Source organism: Nerophis lumbriciformis, linkage group LG18 (genome assembly GCF_033978685.3).
Source record: "Nerophis lumbriciformis linkage group LG18, RoL_Nlum_v2.1, whole genome shotgun sequence".
NCBI classification, from domain to species: Eukaryota; Metazoa; Chordata; class Actinopteri; order Syngnathiformes; family Syngnathidae; genus Nerophis; species Nerophis lumbriciformis.
In genome coordinates this window covers 44,246,721-44,272,522 of record NC_084565.2, presented here as the reverse complement: position 1 = coordinate 44,272,522, position 25,802 = coordinate 44,246,721, and the positions used below count along the sequence as shown (strand labels likewise).

The following is a 25,802-nucleotide window of genomic DNA, read 5'->3' as shown; positions in this document are numbered from 1 at the left end:
GGGAGTCATGCCCTGCTTCCTCTCCGCTTTGTAGGTCTCGGGTCAAGACAAACGCTTAAAGGTAAAATGTCATTTAGGAAAAGTTGCAATGTTGACTCATAAAACAAAGCTCTTTTTTTTTTACTTTAAAACTCTCATTGCTCAATACATAATATTAAATCAAAATCAATGTTATTATGAATTATTGACCTATCCAAGGTTCCCATTACTTCACATCAAATATTACACAAATATTTGTTGTGGAAGATCTTGCATATTTTGTGTGTTTGCCATAAAAAAAACATAGTTTTCTTTGACAAAAAGGGCAGAAAACAAACAAACAAAAAAACTATATAAAAAAAAAAATCAATAATTAGAATTGAGGGAGTCATGCCCTGCTTCCTCTCCGCTTTGTAGGTCTCGGGTCAAGACAAACGCTTAAAGGTAAAATGTCATTTAGGAAAAGTTGCAATGTTGACTCATAAAACAAAGCTCTTTTTTTTTTACTTTAAAACTCTCATTGCTCAATACATAATATTAAATCAAAATCAATGTTATTATGAATTATTGACCTATCCAAGGTTCCCATTACTTCACATCAAATATTACACAAATATTTGTTGTGGAAGATCTTGCATATTTTGTGTGTTTGCCATAAAAAAAACATAGTTTTCTTTGACAAAAAGGGCAGAAAACAAACAAACAAAAAAACTATATAAAAAAAAAAATCAATAATTAGAATTGAGGGAGTCATGCCCTGCTTCCTCTCCGCTTTGTAGGTCTCGGGTCAAGACAAAAGCTTAAAGGTAAAATGTCATTTAGAAAAAGTTGCCATGTTGACTAATAAAACAAAGCTCTTTTTTTACTTTAAAACTTTCATCGCTCAATACATAATATTAAATCAAAATCAATGTTATTATGAATTATTGACCTATCCAAGGTTCCCATTACTTCACATCAAATATTACACTAAGAAAAATATTTTTTGTGGAAGATCTTGCATATTTTGTGTGTTTGCCATAAAAAAACATAGTTTTCTTTGACAAAAAGGTCAGAAAACAAACAAACAAAAAAACTATGTAAAAAAAAAAATCAATAATTAGAATTGAGGGAGTCATGCCCTGCTTCCTCTCCGCTTTGTAGGTCTCGGGTCAAGACAAAAGCTTAAAGGTAAAATGTCATTTAGAAAAAGTTGCCATGTTGACTAATAAAACAAAGCTCTTTTTTTTTTTTACTTTAAAACTCTCATTGCTCAATACATAATATTAAATCAAAATCAATGTTATTATGAATTATTGACCTATCCAAGGTTCCCATTACTTCACATCAAATATTACACTTTGACAAATATTTTTTGTGGAAGATCTTGCATATTTTGTGTGTTTGCCATAAAAAAACATAGTTTTCTTTGACAAAAAGGGCAGAAAACAAACAAACAAAAAAACTATGTAAAAAAAAATAAATCAATAATTACAATTGAGGGAGTCATGCCCTGCTTCCTCTCCGCTTTGTAGGTCTCGGGTCAAGACAAAAGCTTAAAGGTAAAATGTCATTTAGAAAAAGTTGCAATGTTGACTAATAAAACAAAGCTCTTTTTTTTATTTTAAAACTCTCATTGCTCAATACATAATATTAAATCAAAATCAATGTTATTATGAATTATTGACCTATCCAAGGTTCCCATTACTTCACATCAAATATTACACAAATATTTGTTGTGGAAGATCTTGCATATTTTGTGTGTTTGCCATAAAAAAAACATAGTTTTCTTTGACAAAAAGGTCAGAAAACAAACAAACAAAAAAACTATGTAAAAAAAAAAATCAATAATTAGAATTGAGGGAGTCATGCCCTGCTTCCTCTCCGCTTTGTAGGTCTCGGGTCAAGACAAAAGCTTAAAGGTAAAATGTCATTTAGAAAAAGTTGCCATGTTGACTAATAAAACAAAGCTCTTTTTTTTTTTTACTTTAAAACTCTCATTGCTCAATACATAATATTAAATCAAAATCAATGTTATTATGAATTATTGACCTATCCAAGGTTCCCATTACTTCACATCAAATATTACACTTTGACAAATATTTTTTGTGGAAGATCTTGCATATTTTGTGTGTTTGCCATAAAAAAACATAGTTTTCTTTGACAAAAAGGGCAGAAAACAAACAAACAAAAAAACTATGTAAAAAAAAATAAATCAATAATTACAATTGAGGGAGTCATGCCCTGCTTCCTCTCCGCTTTGTAGGTCTCGGGTCAAGACAAAAGCTTAAAGGTAAAATGTCATTTAGAAAAAGTTGCAATGTTGACTAATAAAACAAAGCTCTTTTTTTTATTTTAAAACTCTCATTGCTCAATACATAATATTAAATCAAAATCAATGTTATTATGAATTATTGACCTATCCAAGGTTCCCATTACTTCACATCAAATATTACACGAAGAAAAATATTTGTTGTGGAAGATCTTGCATATTTTGTGTGTTTGCCATAAAAAAACATAGTTTTCTTTGACAAAAAGGGCAGAAAACAAACAAACAAAAAAACTACGTAAAAAAAAAATCAATAATTAGAATTGAGGGAGTCATGCCCTGCTTCCTCTCCGCTTTGTAGGTCTCGGGTCAAGACAAAAGCTTAAAGGTAAAATGTCATTTAGAAAAAGTTGCCATGTTGACTAATAAAACAAAGCTCTTTTTTTTTTTACTTTAAAACTCTCATTGCTCAATACATAATATTAAATCAAAATCAATGTTATTATGAATTATTGACCTATCCAAGGTTCCCATTACTTCACATCAAATATTACACTAAGAAAAATATTTTTTTGTGGAAGATCTTGCATATTTTGTGTGTTTGCCATAAAAAAACATAGTTTTCTTTGACAAAAAGGGCAGAAAAGAAACAAACAAAAAAACTACGTAAAAAAAAATCAATAATTAGAATTGAGGGAGTCATGCCCTGCTTCCTCTCCGCTTTGTAGGTCTCGGGTCAAGACAAAAGCTTAAAGGTAAAATGTCATTTAGAAAAAGTTGCCATGTTGACTAATAAAACAAAGCTCTTTTTTTTTTTTACTTTAAAACTCTCATTGCTCAATACATAATATTAAATCAAAATCAATGTTATTATGAATTATTGACCTATCCAAGGTTCCCATTACTTCACATCAAATATTACACTAAGAAAAATATTTTTTGTGGAAGATCTTGCATATTTTGTGTGTTTGCCATAAAAAAACATAGTTTTCTTTGACAAAAAGGGCAGAAAACAAACAAACAAAAAAACTTTGTAAAAAAAAAATCAATAATTAGAATTGAGGGAGTCATGCCCTGCTTCCTCTCCGCTTTGTAGGTCTCGGGTCAAGACAAAAGCTTAAAGGTAAAATGTCATTTAGAAAAAGTTGCCATGTTGACTAATAAAACAAAGCTCTTTTTTTACTTTAAAACTCTCATTGCTCAATACATAATTTTAAATCAAAATCAATGTTATTATGAATTATTGACCTATCCAAGGTTCCCATTACTTCACATCAAATATTACACTAAGAAAAATATTTGTTGTGGAAGATCTTGCATATTTTGTGTGTTTGCCATAAAAAAAACATAGTTTTCTTTGACAAAAAGGGCAGAAAACAAACAAACAAAAAAACTATGTAAAAAAAAAAAAATCAATAATTAGAATTGAGGGAGTCATGCCCTGCTTCCTCTCCGCTTTGTAGGTCTCGGGTCAAGACAAAAGCTTAAAGGTAAAATGTCATTTAGAAAAAGTTGCAATGTTGACTAATAAAACAAAGCTCTTTTTTTTTTACTTTAAAACTCTCATTGCTCAATACATAATATTAAATCAAAATCAATGTTATTATGAATTATTGACCTATCCAAGGTTCCCATTACTTCACATCAAATATTACACTTTGAAAAATATTTGTTGTGGAAGATCTTGCATATTTTGTGTGTTTGCCATAAAAAAACATAGTTTTCTTTGACAAAAAGGGCAGAAAACAAACAAACAAAAAAACTTTGTAAAAAAAAAAAATCAATAATTAGAATTGAGGGAGTCATGCCCTGCTTCCTCTCCGCTTTGTAGGTCTCGGGTCAAGACAAAAGCTTAAAGGTAAAATGTCATTTAGAAAAAGTTGCAATGTTGACTAATAAAACAAAGCTCTTTTTTTTACTGTAAAACTCTCATTGCTCAATACATAATATTAAATCAGAATCAATGTTATTATGAATTATTGACCTATCCAAGGTTCCCATTACTTCACATCAAATATTACACTAAGAAAAATATTTTTTTGTGGAAGATCTTGCATATTTTGTGTGTTTGCCATAAAAAAAACATAGTTTTCTTTGACAAAAAGGGCAGAAAACAAACAAACAAAAAAACTATGTAAAAAAAAAATAAACAATTAGAATTGAGGGAGTCATGCCCTGCTTCCTCTCCGCTTTGTAGGTCTCGGGTCAAGACAAAAGCTTAAAGGTAAAATGTCATTTAGAAAAAGTTGCAATGTTGACTAATAAAACAAAGCTCTTTTTTTTTTACTTTAAAACTCTCATTGCTCAATACATAATATTAAATCAAAATCAATGTTATTATGAATTATTGACCTATCCAAGGTTCCCATTACTTCACATCAAATATTACACTTTGACAAATATTTGTTGTGGAAGATCTTGCATATTTTGTGTGTTTGCCATAAAAAAAACATAGTTTTCTTTGACAAAAAGGGCAGAAAACAAACAAACAAAAAAACTATGTAAAAAAAAAAAATCAATAATTAGAATTGAGGGAGTCATGCCCTGCTTCCTCTCCGCTTTGTAGGTCTCGGGTCAAGACAAAAACTTAAAGGTAAAATGTCATTTAGAAAAAGTTGCAATGTTGACTAATAAAACAAAGCGCTTTTTTTTTTTTACTTTAAAACTCTCATTGCTCAATACATAATATTAAATCAAAATCAATGTTATTATGAATTATTGACCTATCCAAGGTTCCCATTACTTCACATCAAATATTACACTAAGAAAAATATTTTTTGTGGAAGATCTTGCATATTTTGTGTGTTTGCCATAAATAAACATAGTTTTCTTTGACAAAAAGGGCAGAAAACAAACAAACAAAAAAACTTTGTAAAAAAAAAATCAATAATTAGAATTGAGGGAGTCATGCCCTGCTTCCTCTCCGCTTTGTAGGTCTCGGGTCAAGACAAAAGCTTAAAGGTAAAATGTCATTTAGAAAAAGTTGCAATGTTGACTAATAAAACAAAGCTCTTTTTTTTTTTACTTTAAAACTCTCATTGCTCAATACATAATATTAAATCAAAATCAATGTTATTATGAATTATTGACCTATCCAAGGTTCCCATTACTTCACATCAAATATTACACTAAGAAAAATATTTGTTGTGGAAGATCTTGCATATTTTGTGTGTTTGCCATAAAAAAACATAGTTTTCTTTGACAAAAAGGGCAGAAAACAAACAAACAAAAAAACTATGTAAAAAAAAAAAATCAATAATTAGAATTGAGGGAGTCATGCCCTGCTTCCTCTCCGCTTTGTAAGTCTCGGGTCAAGACAAAAGCTTAAAGGTAAAATGTCATTTAGAAAAAGTTGCAATGTTGACTAATAAAACAAAGCTCTTTTTTTTTTACTTTAAAACTCTCATTGCTCAATACATAATATTAAATCAAAATCAATGTTATTATGAATTATTGACCTATCCAAGGTTCCCATTACTTCACATCAAATATTACACTAAGAAAAATATTTTTTGTGGAAGATCTTGCATATTTTGTGTGTTTGCCATAAAAAAACATAGTTTTCTTTGACAAAAAGGGCAGAAAACAAACAAACAAAAAAACTACTTAAAAAAAAAATCAATAATTATTATTGAGGGAGTCATGCCCTGCTTCCTCTCCGCTTTGTAGGTCTCGGGTCAAGACAAAAGCTTAAAGGTAAAATGTCATTTAGAAAAAGTTGCAATGTTGACTAATAAAACAAAGCTCTTTTTTTTTTTACTTTAAAACTCTCATTGCTCAATACATAATATTAAATCAAAATCAATGTTATTATGAATTATTGACCTATCCAAGGTTCCCATTACTTCACATCAAATATTACACTAAGAAAAATATTTGTTGTGGAAGATCTTGCATATTTTGTGTGTTTGCCATAAAAAAACATTGTTTTCTTTGACAAAAAGGGCAGAAAACAAACAAACAAAAAAACTATGTAAAAAAAAAAAAATCAATAATTAGAATTGAGGGAGTCATGCCCTGCTTCCTCTCCGCTTTGTAGGTCTCGGGTCAAGACAAAAGCTTAAAGGTAAAATGTCATTTAGAAAAAGTTGCAATGTTGACTAATAAAACAAAGCTCTTTTTTTTACTTTAAAACTCTCATTGCTCAATACATAATATTAAATCAAAATCAATGTTATTATGAATTATTGACCTATCCAAGGTTCCCATTACTTCACATCAAATATTACACTTTGACAAATATTTGTTGTGGAAGATCTTGCATATTTTGTGTGTTTGCCATAAAAAAACATAATTTTCTTTGACAAAAAGGTCAGAAAACAAACAAACAAAAAAACTATGTAAAAAAAATAATCAATAATTAGAATTGAGGAAGTCATGCCCTGCTTCCTCTCCGCTTTGTAGGTCTCGGGTCAAGACAAAAGCTTAAAGGTAAAATGTCATTTAGAAAAAGTTGCAATGTTGACTAATAAAACAAAGCTCTTTTTTTTTTTTACTTTAAAACTCTCATTGCTCAATACATAATATTAAATCAAAATCAATGTTATTATGAATTATTGACCTATCCAAGGTTCCCATTACTTCACATCAAATATTACACTTTCACAAATATTTGTTGTGGAAGATCTTGCATATTTTGTGTGTTTGCCATAAAAAAAACATTGTTTTCTTTGACAAAAAGGGCAGAAAACAAACAAACAAAAAAACTACGTAAAAAAAAAATCAATAATTAGAATTGAGGGAGTCATGCCCTGCTTCCTCTCCGCTTTGTAGGTCTCGGGTCAAGACAAAAGCTTAAAGGTAAAATGTCATTTAGAAAAAGTTGCAATGTTGACTAATAAAGCAAAGCTCTTTTTTTTTTTACTTTAAAACTCTCATTGCTCAATACATAATATTAAATCAAAATCAATGTTATTATGAATTATTGACCTATCCAAGGTTCCCATTACTTCACATCAAATATTACACTAAGAAAAATATTTTTTTGTGGAAGATCTTGCATATTTTGTGTGTTTGCCATAAAAAAAACATAGTTTTCTTTGACAAAAAGGACAGAAAACAAACAAACAAAAAAACTACGTAAAAAAAAAATCAATAATTAGAATTGAGGGAGTCATGCCCTGCTTCCTCTCCGCTTTGTAGGTCTCGGGTCAAGACAAACGCTTAAAGGTAAAATGTCATTTAGGAAAAGTTGCAATGTTGACTCATAAAACAAAGCTCTTTTTTTTTTACTTTAAAACTCTCATTGCTCAATACATAATATTAAATCAAAATCAATGTTATTATGAATTATTGACCTATCCAAGGTTCCCATTACTTCACATCAAATATTACACAAATATTTGTTGTGGAAGATCTTGCATATTTTGTGTGTTTGCCATAAAAAAAACATAGTTTTCTTTGACAAAAAGGGCAGAAAACAAACAAACAAAAAAACTATATAAAAAAAAAAATCAATAATTAGAATTGAGGGAGTCATGCCCTGCTTCCTCTCCGCTTTGTAGGTCTCGGGTCAAGACAAAAGCTTAAAGGTAAAATGTCATTTAGAAAAAGTTGCCATGTTGACTAATAAAACAAAGCTCTTTTTTTACTTTAAAACTTTCATCGCTCAATACATAATATTAAATCAAAATCAATGTTATTATGAATTATTGACCTATCCAAGGTTCCCATTACTTCACATCAAATATTACACTAAGAAAAATATTTTTTGTGGAAGATCTTGCATATTTTGTGTGTTTGCCATAAAAAAACATAGTTTTCTTTGACAAAAAGGTCAGAAAACAAACAAACAAAAAAACTATGTAAAAAAAAAAATCAATAATTAGAATTGAGGGAGTCATGCCCTGCTTCCTCTCCGCTTTGTAGGTCTCGGGTCAAGACAAAAGCTTAAAGGTAAAATGTCATTTAGAAAAAGTTGCCATGTTGACTAATAAAACAAAGCTCTTTTTTTTTTTTACTTTAAAACTCTCATTGCTCAATACATAATATTAAATCAAAATCAATGTTATTATGAATTATTGACCTATCCAAGGTTCCCATTACTTCACATCAAATATTACACTTTGACAAATATTTTTTGTGGAAGATCTTGCATATTTTGTGTGTTTGCCATAAAAAAACATAGTTTTCTTTGACAAAAAGGGCAGAAAACAAACAAACAAAAAAACTATGTAAAAAAAAATAAATCAATAATTACAATTGAGGGAGTCATGCCCTGCTTCCTCTCCGCTTTGTAGGTCTCGGGTCAAGACAAAAGCTTAAAGGTAAAATGTCATTTAGAAAAAGTTGCAATGTTGACTAATAAAACAAAGCTCTTTTTTTTATTTTAAAACTCTCATTGCTCAATACATAATATTAAATCAAAATCAATGTTATTATGAATTATTGACCTATCCAAGGTTCCCATTACTTCACATCAAATATTACACAAATATTTGTTGTGGAAGATCTTGCATATTTTGTGTGTTTGCCATAAAAAAAACATAGTTTTCTTTGACAAAAAGGTCAGAAAACAAACAAACAAAAAAACTATGTAAAAAAAAAAATCAATAATTAGAATTGAGGGAGTCATGCCCTGCTTCCTCTCCGCTTTGTAGGTCTCGGGTCAAGACAAAAGCTTAAAGGTAAAATGTCATTTAGAAAAAGTTGCCATGTTGACTAATAAAACAAAGCTCTTTTTTTTTTTTACTTTAAAACTCTCATTGCTCAATACATAATATTAAATCAAAATCAATGTTATTATGAATTATTGACCTATCCAAGGTTCCCATTACTTCACATCAAATATTACACTTTGACAAATATTTTTTGTGGAAGATCTTGCATATTTTGTGTGTTTGCCATAAAAAAACATAGTTTTCTTTGACAAAAAGGGCAGAAAACAAACAAACAAAAAAACTATGTAAAAAAAAATAAATCAATAATTACAATTGAGGGAGTCATGCCCTGCTTCCTCTCCGCTTTGTAGGTCTCGGGTCAAGACAAAAGCTTAAAGGTAAAATGTCATTTAGAAAAAGTTGCAATGTTGACTAATAAAACAAAGCTCTTTTTTTTATTTTAAAACTCTCATTGCTCAATACATAATATTAAATCAAAATCAATGTTATTATGAATTATTGACCTATCCAAGGTTCCCATTACTTCACATCAAATATTACACGAAGAAAAATATTTGTTGTGGAAGATCTTGCATATTTTGTGTGTTTGCCATAAAAAAACATAGTTTTCTTTGACAAAAAGGGCAGAAAACAAACAAACAAAAAAACTACGTAAAAAAAAAATCAATAATTAGAATTGAGGGAGTCATGCCCTGCTTCCTCTCCGCTTTGTAGGTCTCGGGTCAAGACAAAAGCTTAAAGGTAAAATGTCATTTAGAAAAAGTTGCCATGTTGACTAATAAAACAAAGCTCTTTTTTTTTTTACTTTAAAACTCTCATTGCTCAATACATAATATTAAATCAAAATCAATGTTATTATGAATTATTGACCTATCCAAGGTTCCCATTACTTCACATCAAATATTACACTAAGAAAAATATTTTTTTGTGGAAGATCTTGCATATTTTGTGTGTTTGCCATAAAAAAACATAGTTTTCTTTGACAAAAAGGGCAGAAAAGAAACAAACAAAAAAACTACGTAAAAAAAAATCAATAATTAGAATTGAGGGAGTCATGCCCTGCTTCCTCTCCGCTTTGTAGGTCTCGGGTCAAGACAAAAGCTTAAAGGTAAAATGTCATTTAGAAAAAGTTGCAATGTTGACTAATAAAACAAAGCTCTTTTTTTTTTTTACTTTAAAACTCTCATTGCTCAATACATAATATTAAATCAAAATCAATGTTATTATGAATTATTGACCTATCCAAGGTTCCCATTACTTCACATCAAATATTACACTAAGAAAAATATTTTTTGTGGAAGATCTTGCATATTTTGTGTGTTTGCCATAAAAAAACATAGTTTTCTTTGACAAAAAGGGCAGAAAACAAACAAACAAAAAAACTTTGTAAAAAAAAAATCAATAATTAGAATTGAGGGAGTCATGCCCTGCTTCCTCTCCGCTTTGTAGGTCTCGGGTCAAGACAAAAGCTTAAAGGTAAAATGTCATTTAGAAAAAGTTGCCATGTTGACTAATAAAACAAAGCTCTTTTTTTACTTTAAAACTCTCATTGCTCAATACATAATTTTAAATCAAAATCAATGTTATTATGAATTATTGACCTATCCAAGGTTCCCATTACTTCACATCAAATATTACACTAAGAAAAATATTTGTTGTGGAAGATCTTGCATATTTTGTGTGTTTGCCATAAAAAAAACATAGTTTTCTTTGACAAAAAGGGCAGAAAACAAACAAACAAAAAAACTATGTAAAAAAAAAAAAATCAATAATTAGAATTGAGGGAGTCATGCCCTGCTTCCTCTCCGCTTTGTAGGTCTCGGGTCAAGACAAAAGCTTAAAGGTAAAATGTCATTTAGAAAAAGTTGCAATGTTGACTAATAAAACAAAGCTCTTTTTTTTTTACTTTAAAACTCTCATTGCTCAATACATAATATTAAATCAAAATCAATGTTATTATGAATTATTGACCTATCCAAGGTTCCCATTACTTCACATCAAATATTACACTTTGAAAAATATTTGTTGTGGAAGATCTTGCATATTTTGTGTGTTTGCCATAAAAAAACATAGTTTTCTTTGACAAAAAGGGCAGAAAACAAACAAACAAAAAAACTTTGTAAAAAAAAAAAATCAATAATTAGAATTGAGGGAGTCATGCCCTGCTTCCTCTCCGCTTTGTAGGTCTCGGGTCAAGACAAAAGCTTAAAGGTAAAATGTCATTTAGAAAAAGTTGCAATGTTGACTAATAAAACAAAGCTCTTTTTTTTACTGTAAAACTCTCATTGCTCAATACATAATATTAAATCAGAATCAATGTTATTATGAATTATTGACCTATCCAAGGTTCCCATTACTTCACATCAAATATTACACTAAGAAAAATATTTTTTTGTGGAAGATCTTGCATATTTTGTGTGTTTGCCATAAAAAAAACATAGTTTTCTTTGACAAAAAGGGCAGAAAACAAACAAACAAAAAAACTATGTAAAAAAAAAATAAACAATTAGAATTGAGGGAGTCATGCCCTGCTTCCTCTCCGCTTTGTAGGTCTCGGGTCAAGACAAAAGCTTAAAGGTAAAATGTCATTTAGAAAAAGTTGCAATGTTGACTAATAAAACAAAGCTCTTTTTTTTTTACTTTAAAACTCTCATTGCTCAATACATAATATTAAATCAAAATCAATGTTATTATGAATTATTGACCTATCCAAGGTTCCCATTACTTCACATCAAATATTACACTTTGACAAATATTTGTTGTGGAAGATCTTGCATATTTTGTGTGTTTGCCATAAAAAAAACATAGTTTTCTTTGACAAAAAGGGCAGAAAACAAACAAACAAAAAAACTATGTAAAAAAAAAAAATCAATAATTAGAATTGAGGGAGTCATGCCCTGCTTCCTCTCCGCTTTGTAGGTCTCGGGTCAAGACAAAAACTTAAAGGTAAAATGTCATTTAGAAAAAGTTGCAATGTTGACTAATAAAACAAAGCGCTTTTTTTTTTTTACTTTAAAACTCTCATTGCTCAATACATAATATTAAATCAAAATCAATGTTATTATGAATTATTGACCTATCCAAGGTTCCCATTACTTCACATCAAATATTACACTAAGAAAAATATTTTTTGTGGAAGATCTTGCATATTTTGTGTGTTTGCCATAAATAAACATAGTTTTCTTTGACAAAAAGGGCAGAAAACAAACAAACAAAAAAACTTTGTAAAAAAAAAATCAATAATTAGAATTGAGGGAGTCATGCCCTGCTTCCTCTCCGCTTTGTAGGTCTCGGGTCAAGACAAAAGCTTAAAGGTAAAATGTCATTTAGAAAAAGTTGCAATGTTGACTAATAAAACAAAGCTCTTTTTTTTTTTACTTTAAAACTCTCATTGCTCAATACATAATATTAAATCAAAATCAATGTTATTATGAATTATTGACCTATCCAAGGTTCCCATTACTTCACATCAAATATTACACTTTGACAAATATTTGTTGTGGAAGATCTTGCATATTTTGTGTGTTTGCCATAAAAAAAACATAGTTTTCTTTGACAAAAAGGGCAGAAAACAAACAAACAAAAAAACTATGTAAAAAAAAAAAATCAATAATTAGAATTGAGGGAGTCATGCCCTGCTTCCTCTCCGCTTTGTAGGTCTCGGGTCAAGACAAAAACTTAAAGGTAAAATGTCATTTAGAAAAAGTTGCAATGTTGACTAATAAAACAAAGCGCTTTTTTTTTTTTACTTTAAAACTCTCATTGCTCAATACATAATATTAAATCAAAATCAATGTTATTATGAATTATTGACCTATCCAAGGTTCCCATTACTTCACATCAAATATTACACTAAGAAAAATATTTTTTGTGGAAGATCTTGCATATTTTGTGTGTTTGCCATAAATAAACATAGTTTTCTTTGACAAAAAGGGCAGAAAACAAACAAACAAAAAAACTTTGTAAAAAAAAAATCAATAATTAGAATTGAGGGAGTCATGCCCTGCTTCCTCTCCGCTTTGTAGGTCTCGGGTCAAGACAAAAGCTTAAAGGTAAAATGTCATTTAGAAAAAGTTGCAATGTTGACTAATAAAACAAAGCTCTTTTTTTTTTTACTTTAAAACTCTCATTGCTCAATACATAATATTAAATCAAAATCAATGTTATTATGAATTATTGACCTATCCAAGGTTCCCATTACTTCACATCAAATATTACACTAAGAAAAATATTTGTTGTGGAAGATCTTGCATATTTTGTGTGTTTGCCATAAAAAAACATAGTTTTCTTTGACAAAAAGGGCAGAAAACAAACAAACAAAAAAACTATGTAAAAAAAAAAAATCAATAATTAGAATTGAGGGAGTCATGCCCTGCTTCCTCTCCGCTTTGTAAGTCTCGGGTCAAGACAAAAGCTTAAAGGTAAAATGTCATTTAGAAAAAGTTGCAATGTTGACTAATAAAACAAAGCTCTTTTTTTTTTACTTTAAAACTCTCATTGCTCAATACATAATATTAAATCAAAATCAATGTTATTATGAATTATTGACCTATCCAAGGTTCCCATTACTTCACATCAAATATTACACTAAGAAAAATATTTTTTGTGGAAGATCTTGCATATTTTGTGTGTTTGCCATAAAAAAACATAGTTTTCTTTGACAAAAAGGGCAGAAAACAAACAAACAAAAAAACTACTTAAAAAAAAAATCAATAATTATTATTGAGGGAGTCATGCCCTGCTTCCTCTCCGCTTTGTAGGTCTCGGGTCAAGACAAAAGCTTAAAGGTAAAATGTCATTTAGAAAAAGTTGCAATGTTGACTAATAAAACAAAGCTCTTTTTTTTTTTACTTTAAAACTCTCATTGCTCAATACATAATATTAAATCAAAATCAATGTTATTATGAATTATTGACCTATCCAAGGTTCCCATTACTTCACATCAAATATTACACTAAGAAAAATATTTGTTGTGGAAGATCTTGCATATTTTGTGTGTTTGCCATAAAAAAACATTGTTTTCTTTGACAAAAAGGGCAGAAAACAAACAAACAAAAAAACTACTTAAAAAAAAAATCAATAATTAGAATTGAGGGAGTCATGCCCTGCTTCCTCTCCGCTTTGTAGGTCTCGGGTCAAGACAAAAGCTTAAAGGTAAAATGTCATTTAGAAAAAGTTGCAATGTTGACTAATAAAACAAAGCTCTTTTTTTTACTTTAAAACTCTCATTGCTCAATACATAATATTAAATCAAAATCAATGTTATTATGAATTATTGACCTATCCAAGGTTCCCATTACTTCACATCAAATATTACACTTTGACAAATATTTGTTGTGGAAGATCTTGCATATTTTGTGTGTTTGCCATAAAAAAACATTGTTTTCTTTGACAAAAAGGGCAGAAAACAAACAAACAAAAAAACTACGTTAAAAAAAATAAATAATTAGAATTGAGGGATAGATGTGAAGTTGATGTAGACTCTAGAGATGTAAATAAATAATTTATCATCATTACCATTATCATCATTTTATGACCCAAGCAAAACACTTTTTACACTTTCATACTGAAATAAATACACCTACAACTTATTAAATACAAATATAGAAAAAACTGGTAAAGTTTAGATCCATGAAGGAAAGAAGAAAGTGAATGAATGTTTATATCTGAATACATTTACATATGCATAAAAATGTGTTTTCTTTTGTTTTTTGTTTTTTGACATTTATGACAACCTTTTTCCAAAAGACAATATAGAATGTGAAATATAACAGGATCATTTGTTTGCAAAACACTTACAAAAAAGTGGGACCCCAAAAATGTACTGTGGGGACCTCAGGACCGCACAGAATGTTTGTTTTTAATAGCAGGCTTAAGACCCACCTTTTTGGTTTGTCTTTTACCTAATTATTTTTTTTGATTTCTTATTAGTTCTATTTATTCATGGTTTATTTACTGTATATATGTCTTTTTTTATCCTCATAATATGTTTTACTCGTATTTTGTCTTTTATCCTTTTTACTATTTTACATGTGTTATTATTTTTACTTTCCAGCGTTCCCCAGAGGAATCAGGGATTATATCGGCCATGGCTGGCAGAAAAAATGAAGTAAAAATGCTGAGTAGACGTGTAATTTATTTAACAATGCAAGTGCTCCACTTGGAAGTAATTAACGACTATTAGCACTTGAAATAATCAGCATGACTCGAAGTTAGACGAGAAATTATACATAATGTCGGGGAAATTGTAGTAAAATAGACATGCTGTTTAATTATTGCGATAGCTCCTCTTGCAGGTTATTAATGACAGTCTGCACTTGTGTTGTACAATTTAGTGAGTGACTCGAAATAAAACCAGAATTAATCCACAAAATCAGAGAAATTGTGGTAAAAACGCAGAATCGGTGTGTCATTTAATTATTGCGATTGCTCCACTCGCGAGTAATTAATGACAGCTGACACCTTTCACAGTCAAAATAATCAGCGAGACTTGAAATAAGACTGTAAATAATCCACAAAGTTAGAAGAAAATGAAGTAAAAAGGCTGAACAGATATGCAATTGCTCCACTTGGAAGTAATTAATGACAATTAGCACTTCCATGGTGAAATAATCAGCATGACTCGAAATAAGACGAGAAATTATACATAATGTCGGGGAAATTGTAGTAAAATAGACAAGCTGTTTAATTATTGCGATAGCTCCTCTTGCAGGTTATTAATGACAGTCTGCACTTTTGTTGTACAACTTAGTGAGTGACTCGAAATAAAACTAGAATTAATCCACAAAATCAGAGAAATTGAGGTAAAAACGCAGAATCGGTGTGTCATTTAATTATTGCGATTGCTCCACTCGCGAGTAATTAATGACAGCTGACACCTTTCACAGTCAAAATAATCAGCGAGACTTGAAATAAGACTGTAAATAATCCACAAAGTTAAAAGAAAATGAAGTAAAAAGGCTGAACATACGTGTCATTTATTTACCAATGCAATTGCTCCACTTGGAAGTAATTAATGACAATTAGCACTTCCATGGTGAAATAATCAGCATGACTCGAAGTAAGATGAGAAATTATACATAATGTCGGGGAAATTGTAGTAAAATAGACATGCTGTTTAATTATTGCGATAGCTCCTCTTGCAGGTTATTAATGACAGTCGGCACTTTTGTTGTACAACTAAGTGAGTGACTCGAAATAAAACTAGAATTAATCCACAAAATCTGAGAAATTGTGGTAAAAACGCATAATCGATGTGTCATTTAATTATTGCGATTGCTCCACTCGCGAGTAATTAATGACAGCTGACACCTTTCAAAGTAAAAATAATCAGCGAGACTTGAAATAAAACTAAATAATCCACAAAGTTAGAAGAAAATGAAGTAAAAAGGCTGAACAGACGTGTAATTTATTTACCAATGCAATTGCTCCACTTGGAAGTAATCATACCAACTTATATCCTTGTCTTCATGAAAGAAACATGCTTGTATTATCATTAAACACCTTTAACTTGTTAACAAAAATGTCTCTATCATAAATAAATCAATATAAATGATATATATGAATTAGGTAGATCCCTTTCACTTGGTCAATCAAAAAGTAGCTCGCATGCAGAAAAAGTGTGGCCACCCCTGATGTACATCAACAATATGATTGGCTGGACAGGACAGTTAATATATATATATATATATATGTATGTGTGGGAAAAAAATCACAAGACTATTTCATCTCTACAGGCCTGTTTCATGAGGGGGGGTACCCTCAATCATCAGGAGATGATTGAGGGTAAAGTAAATCTCCTGATGATTGAGGGTACCCCCCCTCATGAAACAGGCCTGTAGAGATGAAATAGTCTTGTGATTTTTTTCCCACACATACATATATTGCGCTCTACTACGGTATCGAGCACTATTTTTTGGATAACCTTATTAAGACATATATATATATATATGTATATATATATATATATATATATATATGGATTTATTTATAAAAGAGAGGTTGTTTTGGCCAAAAAATAGATTTTTATATGAATCATGATTTTTATTCTTAACAATTTTTAATCTATTTAAAAAACAAATTTAATTAAAACAAAAAATTAAAAAATAATATATATATATATATATTTATATATATATATATATATATATATATATATATATATATATATATATATATATATATATATATATATATATATTTTTTTTTTTTTTTTGTTTGTTTTTTAATTTTTTTATTACATTTTTTTTTTTAAATAGATTAAAAATTGGTAAGTTGAAATACATTTTTTTTATTAAAAAAAAATATATATATATATATATATATATATATATATATATATATATATATATATATATATATATATATATATATATATATATATGGATTTATTTATGAAAGAGAGGTTGTTTTGGCCAAAAAATAGATTTTTATATGAATCATGATTTTTTTTCTTAACAATTTTTAATCTATTTAAAAAACAAATTTAATTAAAACATTTAAAAAAAAAATATATATATATATATATTTATATTTTTTATTTTTTAATTACATTTTTTTTAAATAGATTAAAAATTGGTAAGTTGAAATAAAAAAAATTTATTAAAAATTTTTAAAAAAATAAATAAAAAAATAAAATATATATATATATATATTTTTTTTTTTTTTAATTAAATGTTTTTAAATTGTTAAGTTGAAATTTTTTTTTTATAAAAAATATATATATATATATATATATATATATACACATTTTTTATTTTTTTTAAAAAAAATTTAATTACATTTTTTTTTTAATAGATTAAAAATTGTTAAGAATAAAAATCATGATTCATATAAAAATCTATTTTTTGGCCAAAACAACCTCTCTTTCATAAATAAATCCATATAAATGATATCTATGAATGATCCCCTCCACTTGGTACATTGAAAAAGTAGCTCACCTGCAGAAAAAGTGTGGCCACACCTGCAGTAAATGGTAATAATACACAAATATTTCTTTAAAAAAAGACAACTTGCACCAATATTTGCATAGATTTAATGTCTAATGTAGTTGTGTACGTGTCAATTAGTGAAATGATATCTTTACTGTCAGAAGAAGATATTGTTGTCACATTGGTGTATTGTTGTTGTCGGTGTTTTACATCTCTGAAAAATGCATTTGCAGTTGATTTGTAAGGCTGATTCATAGAAGAATCTTTTGTCATCAGGCTCACCATCACAGTGCTGATGTGGCCGCAAACCAAACCAGCTCTTCAACCAGGAAACCGTTGAGATCGCTTGAGTTGGTTTTTGGGGTTTGGGTTTTTGCCTTCCGCTGTTCTCAAGCTGCCAGATGTTCTTCTGTGCATCTTCACTGAATTCATAAAGACTTGTTTTGCATGTGGAGTAAAGCTGTGAGGTTTACATGGCGGCACAGATTGGAGCGTTAATGATTACCCTTTTTTACAGACCATAGTGTGACTAGACCCGATGAGCGGGTCTAGTCAGGTCTTTTTTCATATAAAATCCCACAGGATTATAAGACGCATTAAAAGACTTCCTTGTGGTCTACATAACATGTACGGTCCCCTCCAAGGTTTCTCATTGGGTTTTTCCTTGCCCTGATGTGGGATCTGAGCCCAGGATGTGGTTGTGGCTTGTGCAGCCCTTTGAGACACTCCTGATTTAGGGCTATATAAGTAAACTTTGATTGATTGATTGATTGATTGATTGACACTGGTTTTGACGTGGCTCTGTCTGCAGGTAATACGACCCCAGTGAGCATGTCAGGGGAACCCTCCAAACCATGTGACCCCTTCCAGCCGTTCGGCAGGGACGCCGTGGACCCCTTCCAGAGTAAAAAAGTCTCGGGAGACCCTTTCAGCGGCAAAGACCCTTTCGCTCCATCCCTAGCATCAAGTAAAGTTCCTTTTTACAGACTTCATTAGGACTCATTTCAGCTCTGACGCCAGCATTAGGCTAAGTACTCACACTGGGCCTGCTGTACCACACCTGGGCCCACTTCACACCAAAAGTCTGGTCTGTGTGGTCGCTCCACACAGCTAATTAATGACCTTTCACAGGGAACTAGGGTTAGATCCACTATGGACTGGACTCACACTATTATGTTAGATCCACAATGGACTGGACTCTCACTATTATGTTAGATCCACTATGGACTGGACTCTCACACTATTATGTTAGATCCACTATGGACTGGACTCTCACTATTATGTTTGATCCACTATGGACTGGACTCTCACACTATTATGTTAGATCCACTATGGACTGGACTCTCACACTATTATGTTAGATCCACTATGGACTGGACTCTCACTATTATGTTAAATCCACTATGGACTGGACTCTCACTATTATGTTAGATCCACTGTGGACTGGACTCTCACTATTATGTTAGATCCACAATGGACTGGACTTTCACACTATTGTGTTAGATCCACTATGGACTGGACTCTCACACTATTATGTTAGATCCACTATGGACTGGACTCTCACTATTATGTTAGATCCACTATGGACTGGACTCTCACACTATTATGTTAGATCCACTATGGACTGGACTCTCACAATATTATGTTAGATCCACTATGGACTGGACTCTCACTATTATGTTAGATCCACTATGGACTGGACTCTCACACTATTATGTAAGATCCACTATGGACTGGACTCTCACACTATTATGTAAGATCCACTATGGACTGGACTCTCACTATTATGTTAGATCCACTATGGACTGGACTCTCACACTATTATGTTAGATCCACTATGGACTGGACTCTCACTATTATGTTAGATCCACTATGGACTGGACTCTCACACTATTATGTTAGATCCACTATGGACTGGACTCACACTATTATGTTAGATCCACTATGGACTGGACTCTCACACTATTATGTTATATCCACTATGGACTGGACTCTCACACTATTATGTAAGATCCACTATGGACTGGACTCTCACACTATTATGTTAGATCCACTATGGACTGGACTCTCACGCTATTATGTTAGATCCACTATGGACTGGACTCTCACTATTATGTTAGATCCACTATGGACTGGACTCTCACACTATTATGTTAGATCCACTATGGACTGGACTCTCACACTATTATGTTAGATCCACTATGGACTGGACTCTCACACTATTATGTTATATCCACTATGGACTGGACTCTCACACTATTATGTTAGATCCACTATGGACTGGACTCTCACTATTATGTTAGATCCACTATGGACTGGACTCTTACTATTATGTTAGATCCACTATGGACTGGACTCACGCTATTATGTTATATCCACTATGGACAGACTCTCACACTATTATATTAGATCCACTATGGACTGGACTCTCACACTATTATGTAAGATCCACTATGGACTGGACTCTCACACTATTATGTTAGATCCACTATGGACTGAACTCTCACTATTATGTTAGATCCACTATGGACTGGACTCTCACTATTATGTTAGATCCACTATGGACTGGACTCTCACTATTATGTTAGATCCACTATGGACTGGACTCTCACTATTATGTTAGATCCACTATGGACTGGACTCTTACTATTATGTTAGATCCACTATGGACTGGACTCTCACTATTATGTTAGATCCACTATGGACTGGACTCTTACTATTATGTTAGATCCACTATGGACTGGACTCACGCTATTATGTTATATCCACTATGGACAGACTCTCACACTATTATATTAGATCCACTATGGACTGGACTCTCACTATTATGTTAGATCCACTATGGACTGGACTCTCACACTATTATGTTAGATCCACTATGGACTGGACTCTCACTATTATGTTAGATCCACTATGGACTGGACTCTCACTATTATGTTAGATCCACTATGGACTGGACTCTCACTATTATGTTAGATCCACTATGGACTGGACTCTCACTATTATGTTTGATCCACTATGGACTGGACTCTTACTATTATGTTAGATCCACTATGGACTGGACTCTCACTATTATGTTAGATCCACTATGGACTGGACTCTCACACTATTATGTTAGATCCACTATGGACTGGACTCTCACACTATTATGTTAGATCCACTATGGACTGGACTCTCACACTATTATGTTAGATCCACTATGGACTGGACTCTCACACTATTATGTTAGATCCACTATGGACTGGACTCTCACACTATTATGTTAGATCCACTATGGACTGGACTCTCACACTATTATGTTAGATCCACTATGGACTGGACTCTCACACTATTATGTTAGATCCACTATGGACTGGACTCTCACACTATTATGTTAGATCCACTATGGACTGGACTCTCACACTATTATGTTTTTTTTGCGGTAAAAACAGCATAATAGACATGATGGGACCGTGGCTTGAGGGCGTTGGTGTGAGTACCAGTCCAGCTCGGTACCAATGGCCCAGTGTGAGTACACACTAACAGGAAGTAGAAAGTATGTCATGTGACTTTGACTTTATAAACTGAGTTGACGCATCGCTAACACGTCTCTTCTGCCATCCACCTCCATGACAGGGCCCGACAAAGCAAAGGTGAGTTCAAAATTGATGGGAAGTGTCACTCACACACACACACACACACACACACACACACACACACACACACACACACACACACACACACACACACACACACACACCACACACGCATTTGTTACCTTCTTGAGACCTGAGAAAAATGCCTCCCTCTTTAGGACCAGCCTTTCTAGATATATAAAGAAGTGTATTTACAACATTAATAATATATACATACTATGCACGTATAAAAAAGCTTGTTGTGAAAAATGAGTTGGAATTTCACAAGAAAAACTTAGAATTTTGGCAGTATTATAATAAAAGTTGTAATTTTACTCAACGCCAGTCAAAATTTTACAAGAAAAACTGAATATTTGTGCAATATTATGATAAAAGTGGTATTTTACTCAGTAAAAGTCGCAATTTTACAAGAAAAGCTTAACATTTTGGCAATTTTATGAAAAGAGTCGTAATTTTACTCGACAAAAGTCACGATTTTATAAGAAAACCTTAAACTTTTGGCAATATTTTAATAATAATCGAAATTTTACTAATTACAATTTAAAAAAGTGGCAATATTGTGATAAAAGTTGGAATTTTTTGATGACAAATGTCACAATTTTACATTAAAAAAATAATAATTTTACATTAAAAAGTAATCATTTTATGAGAAAATATTGCAGTATTACAGAAACAGAAAGAATATGAGAAATTGTTCCCAATTCTTATAAGAAAAAAGTCGACACATTGTGAGAAAAACACTGCTTTTAGTTAATACATTTTTGGGGAGGAATTTTTTGTTTGTAATGGGGCTCATTTCAATTTCTTACAAACACTTGTTATTTCATATGTTGACCACAGTTGGAGCACTTCAAATTTTTACACACACTTGTTATTTCATATGTTGACCAGAGGGGGAGCACTTCAAATTTTTACACACACTTGTTATTTCATAAAATTTCATAAAATTTTACAAGAAAAACTGAATATTTGTGGAATATTATGATAAAAGTGGTATTTTACTCAGTAAAAGTCGCAATTTTACAAGAAAAGCTTAACATTTTGGCAATTTTATGAAAAGAGTCGTAATTTTACTGGACAAAAGTCACAATTTTTTAAGAAAACCTTAAACTTTTGGCAATATTTTAATAATAATCAAAAAATGTCACAATTTTACAAGAACAATTTTTTTTTAAATATGATAAAAGTCGGAATTTTTTATGACAAATGTCACAATTTTACATTAAAAAGTAATATTTTTATGAGAAATATTGCAATTTTTATAAGACAAAAGTCGACACATTGTGAGAAAAACACTGATTTTCGTTTATAAAAATTTTGGGGGAATTTTTTGTTTGTAATTGTTTTTTAATCTTCATTATTTACTTCAAGTTATTACAGTATGTCTCTATATACATATTTATTTTATTTGTTTTATTCAATTTTGGCCAAATGGGGCTCATTTCAATTTCTTACACACACTTGTTATTTCGTATGTTGACCACAGTTGGAGCACTTCAAATTTTTACACACTTGTTATTACATATATTGACCAAAGGGGAAGCACTTCAAATTTTTACACACTTGTTATTTCATACGTTGACCAGAGGGTGTGCACTTCAAATTGTTACACACACTTGTTATTTCATATGTTGACCAGAGGGGGAGCACTTTTAAAAGCGACAATGATAAAAATCCCTCCTTTTTGGGACCACCCTCATGTTGATAGATGTCACCACAAAATGAGACATTGTCTATTAGATGCAATGTTATTGATTTATGTCATCACCTCCTCATATGGAAGATACTTTTCCTTATAAATACAAGAACACACACACACTTACGTGTCATCTTTGTGTTAGTTTGGCAACGAGGCGCAGCAGCTGGAGTGGGCCAAGCGAGAGAGCGAGCGGGCGGAGCGCGAGCGTCTGAAGCGTCTGAGGCAGCAGGAGCAGGAGGACCTGGAGCTCGCCATCGCCCTCAGCAAGGCCGAGATGTCCAACGCGTGACCGGTACCTCGTCCCCCGCCCCCGCTGGGGGGTCTCACACCAGAACACAGACTTTGAGTTCATGGGCACTCACACACACACACACACACCTACACACACACACATAATGAATGGAGAAGAAATAAGCACACCAGGATCAGGACAGGTCATCAGTAGGAACTCTGTGGGACGATGCGTTCACTGGACCAAGTGTTGTTAGTGAACTCTGGACCGTGTGGTTCTGGTGCTACTAAACGCTCCAGACTGACTTTGATATAGTTCAGACTTAGGCGCTCCTCATCTTCTAGAACCTCAAGTACACCACCACGTGTGGGTTTGTTTTTTGTTTTTTGCTGGAGAACTCATCATTAACAATTCACTGTGACCAGAAGTCCACCCTAACGTTCACAAGGCTGTGGTTCTTCTTCATGGGACTGCGTCTTAGCGAAGTCCTTCAGATGGCTCCAAAGGCTTTTTTTTTAGCTTTTTATTTCCAAGCAAGGACGGAAGAAAAGTTCAAGTTAAAAGTTCAAGTAGCAATGATAGTCACACACACACACACACACACACTAGGTGTGGCGAGATTATTCTCTGCATTTGACCCATCACCCTTGATCACCCCCCTGGGAGGTGAGGGGAGCAGTGAGCAGCAGCGGTGGCCGCGCCCGGGTATCATTTTTTGGGTGATTTAACCCAAAAATCCTAACCCTAACCCCTAACCCTAACCCTAACCCCTAACCCTAACCCTCTCTGGGTTAGGGTTAGGGTTCCAATTCCAACCCTGCCAAGGGTTGGAATTGGAACCCTAACCCTAACCCTCTCTGGGTTAGGGTTAGGGTTAGGGGTTAGGGTTAGGGTTAGGGTTAGGGTTAGGGTTAGGGTTAGGGTTAGGGTTCCAATTCCAACCCTTGGCAGGGTTGGAATTGGAACCCTAACCCTAACCTTCTCTGGGTTAGGGTTAGGGGTTAGGGTTAGGGTTAGGGGTTAGGGTTAGGGTTAGGGTTCCAATTCCAACCCTGCCAAGGGTTGGAATTGGAACCCTAACCCTAACCCTCTCTGGGTTAGGGTTAGGGGTTAGGGTTAGGGTTAGGGTTAGGGTTAGGGTTAGGGTTAGGGTTAGGGTTCCAATTCTAACCCTTGGCAGGGTTGGAATTGGAACCCTAACCCTAACCTTCTCTGGGTTAGGGTTAGGGTTAGGGTTAGGGGTTAGGGTTAGGGTTAGGGGTTAGGGTTAGGGTTAGGCGTTAGGGTTAGGGTTAGGGTTAGGGGTTAGGGTTAGGGTTAGGGTTAGGGTTCCAATTCCAACCCTTGGCAGGATTGGAATTGGAACCCTAACCCTAACCCTCTCTGGGTTAGGGTTAGGGTTAGGGGTTAGGGTTAGGGTTAGGGGTTAGGGTTAGGGTTAGGGTTCCAATTCCAACCCTTGGCAGGGTTGGAATTGGGGGTTAAATGGCTCCCATTTTTATAGTCTTTGGAACTCACAACCTACTCACCTCAGGGTGGACACTCCAACCCAGGCCTGGGCAATTATTTTGACTCGGGGGGGGGGGGGGGGGGGGGCCACATTTAGAAAAAAAAAAACGTGTCTGGGGGCCGGTATATCTATTTTTAGGAAAACTAATACAAAACCCTCACACTAAAGTCTGATTTAATGCTAAAAATGTACCGTATTTTCCGCACCATAAGGCGCCCTGGGTTATAAGCCGCGCCTTCAATGAACGGCATATTTCAAAACTTTGTCCACCTATAAGCCGCCCCGTGTTGTAAGCCGCATCTAACTGCGCTAAAGGGAATGTCAAAAAAAACAGTCAAATAGGTCAGTCAAACTTTAATAATATATTAAAAACCAGCGTGATGTGGGCGCGCATGGAGTCGTATATCAACATGGACGGAGCTGCGTGAAAAAAGCCACCCGGCCTCTTCGCGTAAACTTACCTTAACCACTCGCTCATCTTTTCTTCATCCATCCCTTCGAGTTAGCTTTTATGATGACGCCGGCTGGAAAGGTCTCTTTTGGCAAGGTCTTCCTTTTGAATATCACCATGGGTGGAAGTTTCTGGCCATTAGCATGGCAAGCTAGAACCACAGTGAAGGATGACTTCTCATTCCCTGTGAGTGCGAATATTCACCGTACGTGCTCCCGTTGTATCCACAGTGCGGTTCATAGGAATATCAGTTTGCTGTGAAATAGTAGTCCGTGTGCGGATGGAGAGATTGCGTCTTTTCATGAACCGGATCCCTTGTCGCTTAGTAGGAGCCATTTTGTGGTCTTTACAGATGTAAACACACAAAGGAAATGAAACGTACGGTGATATCCGCGCGCTTTTTCTTCTTCTACGCGGGCGGGTGGTTGCTTACAGTAGAAGAAGAAGCGCTTCCTGTTCTATGGGGGCGGGTGCTTACCTTGGCGGTTGCTTGCGTAG

General features: G+C 32.7%; 1 protein-coding gene across 3 annotated transcripts in view; it reads left to right on the top strand.

The window, feature by feature from the left end:
* eps15l1a (epidermal growth factor receptor pathway substrate 15-like 1a) overlaps positions 1-24,083 on the top strand; it is a 126,394-nt gene extending 102,311 nt beyond the window's left edge. For all 3 annotated transcript variants that reach the window (XM_061978441.1, XM_061978442.1, XM_061978438.1), the window contains 3 exons: positions 18,589-18,744; positions 21,393-21,409; positions 23,254-24,083. In XM_061978441.1, coding sequence (XP_061834425.1) covers positions 18,589-18,744; positions 21,393-21,409; positions 23,254-23,400 — 320 coding nt within the window. In that variant the 3' untranslated portion in view covers positions 23,401-24,083. The remainder of the gene's footprint in view (positions 1-18,588; positions 18,745-21,392; positions 21,410-23,253) is intronic.
* Positions 24,084-25,802: the final 1,719 nt, after the last annotated feature.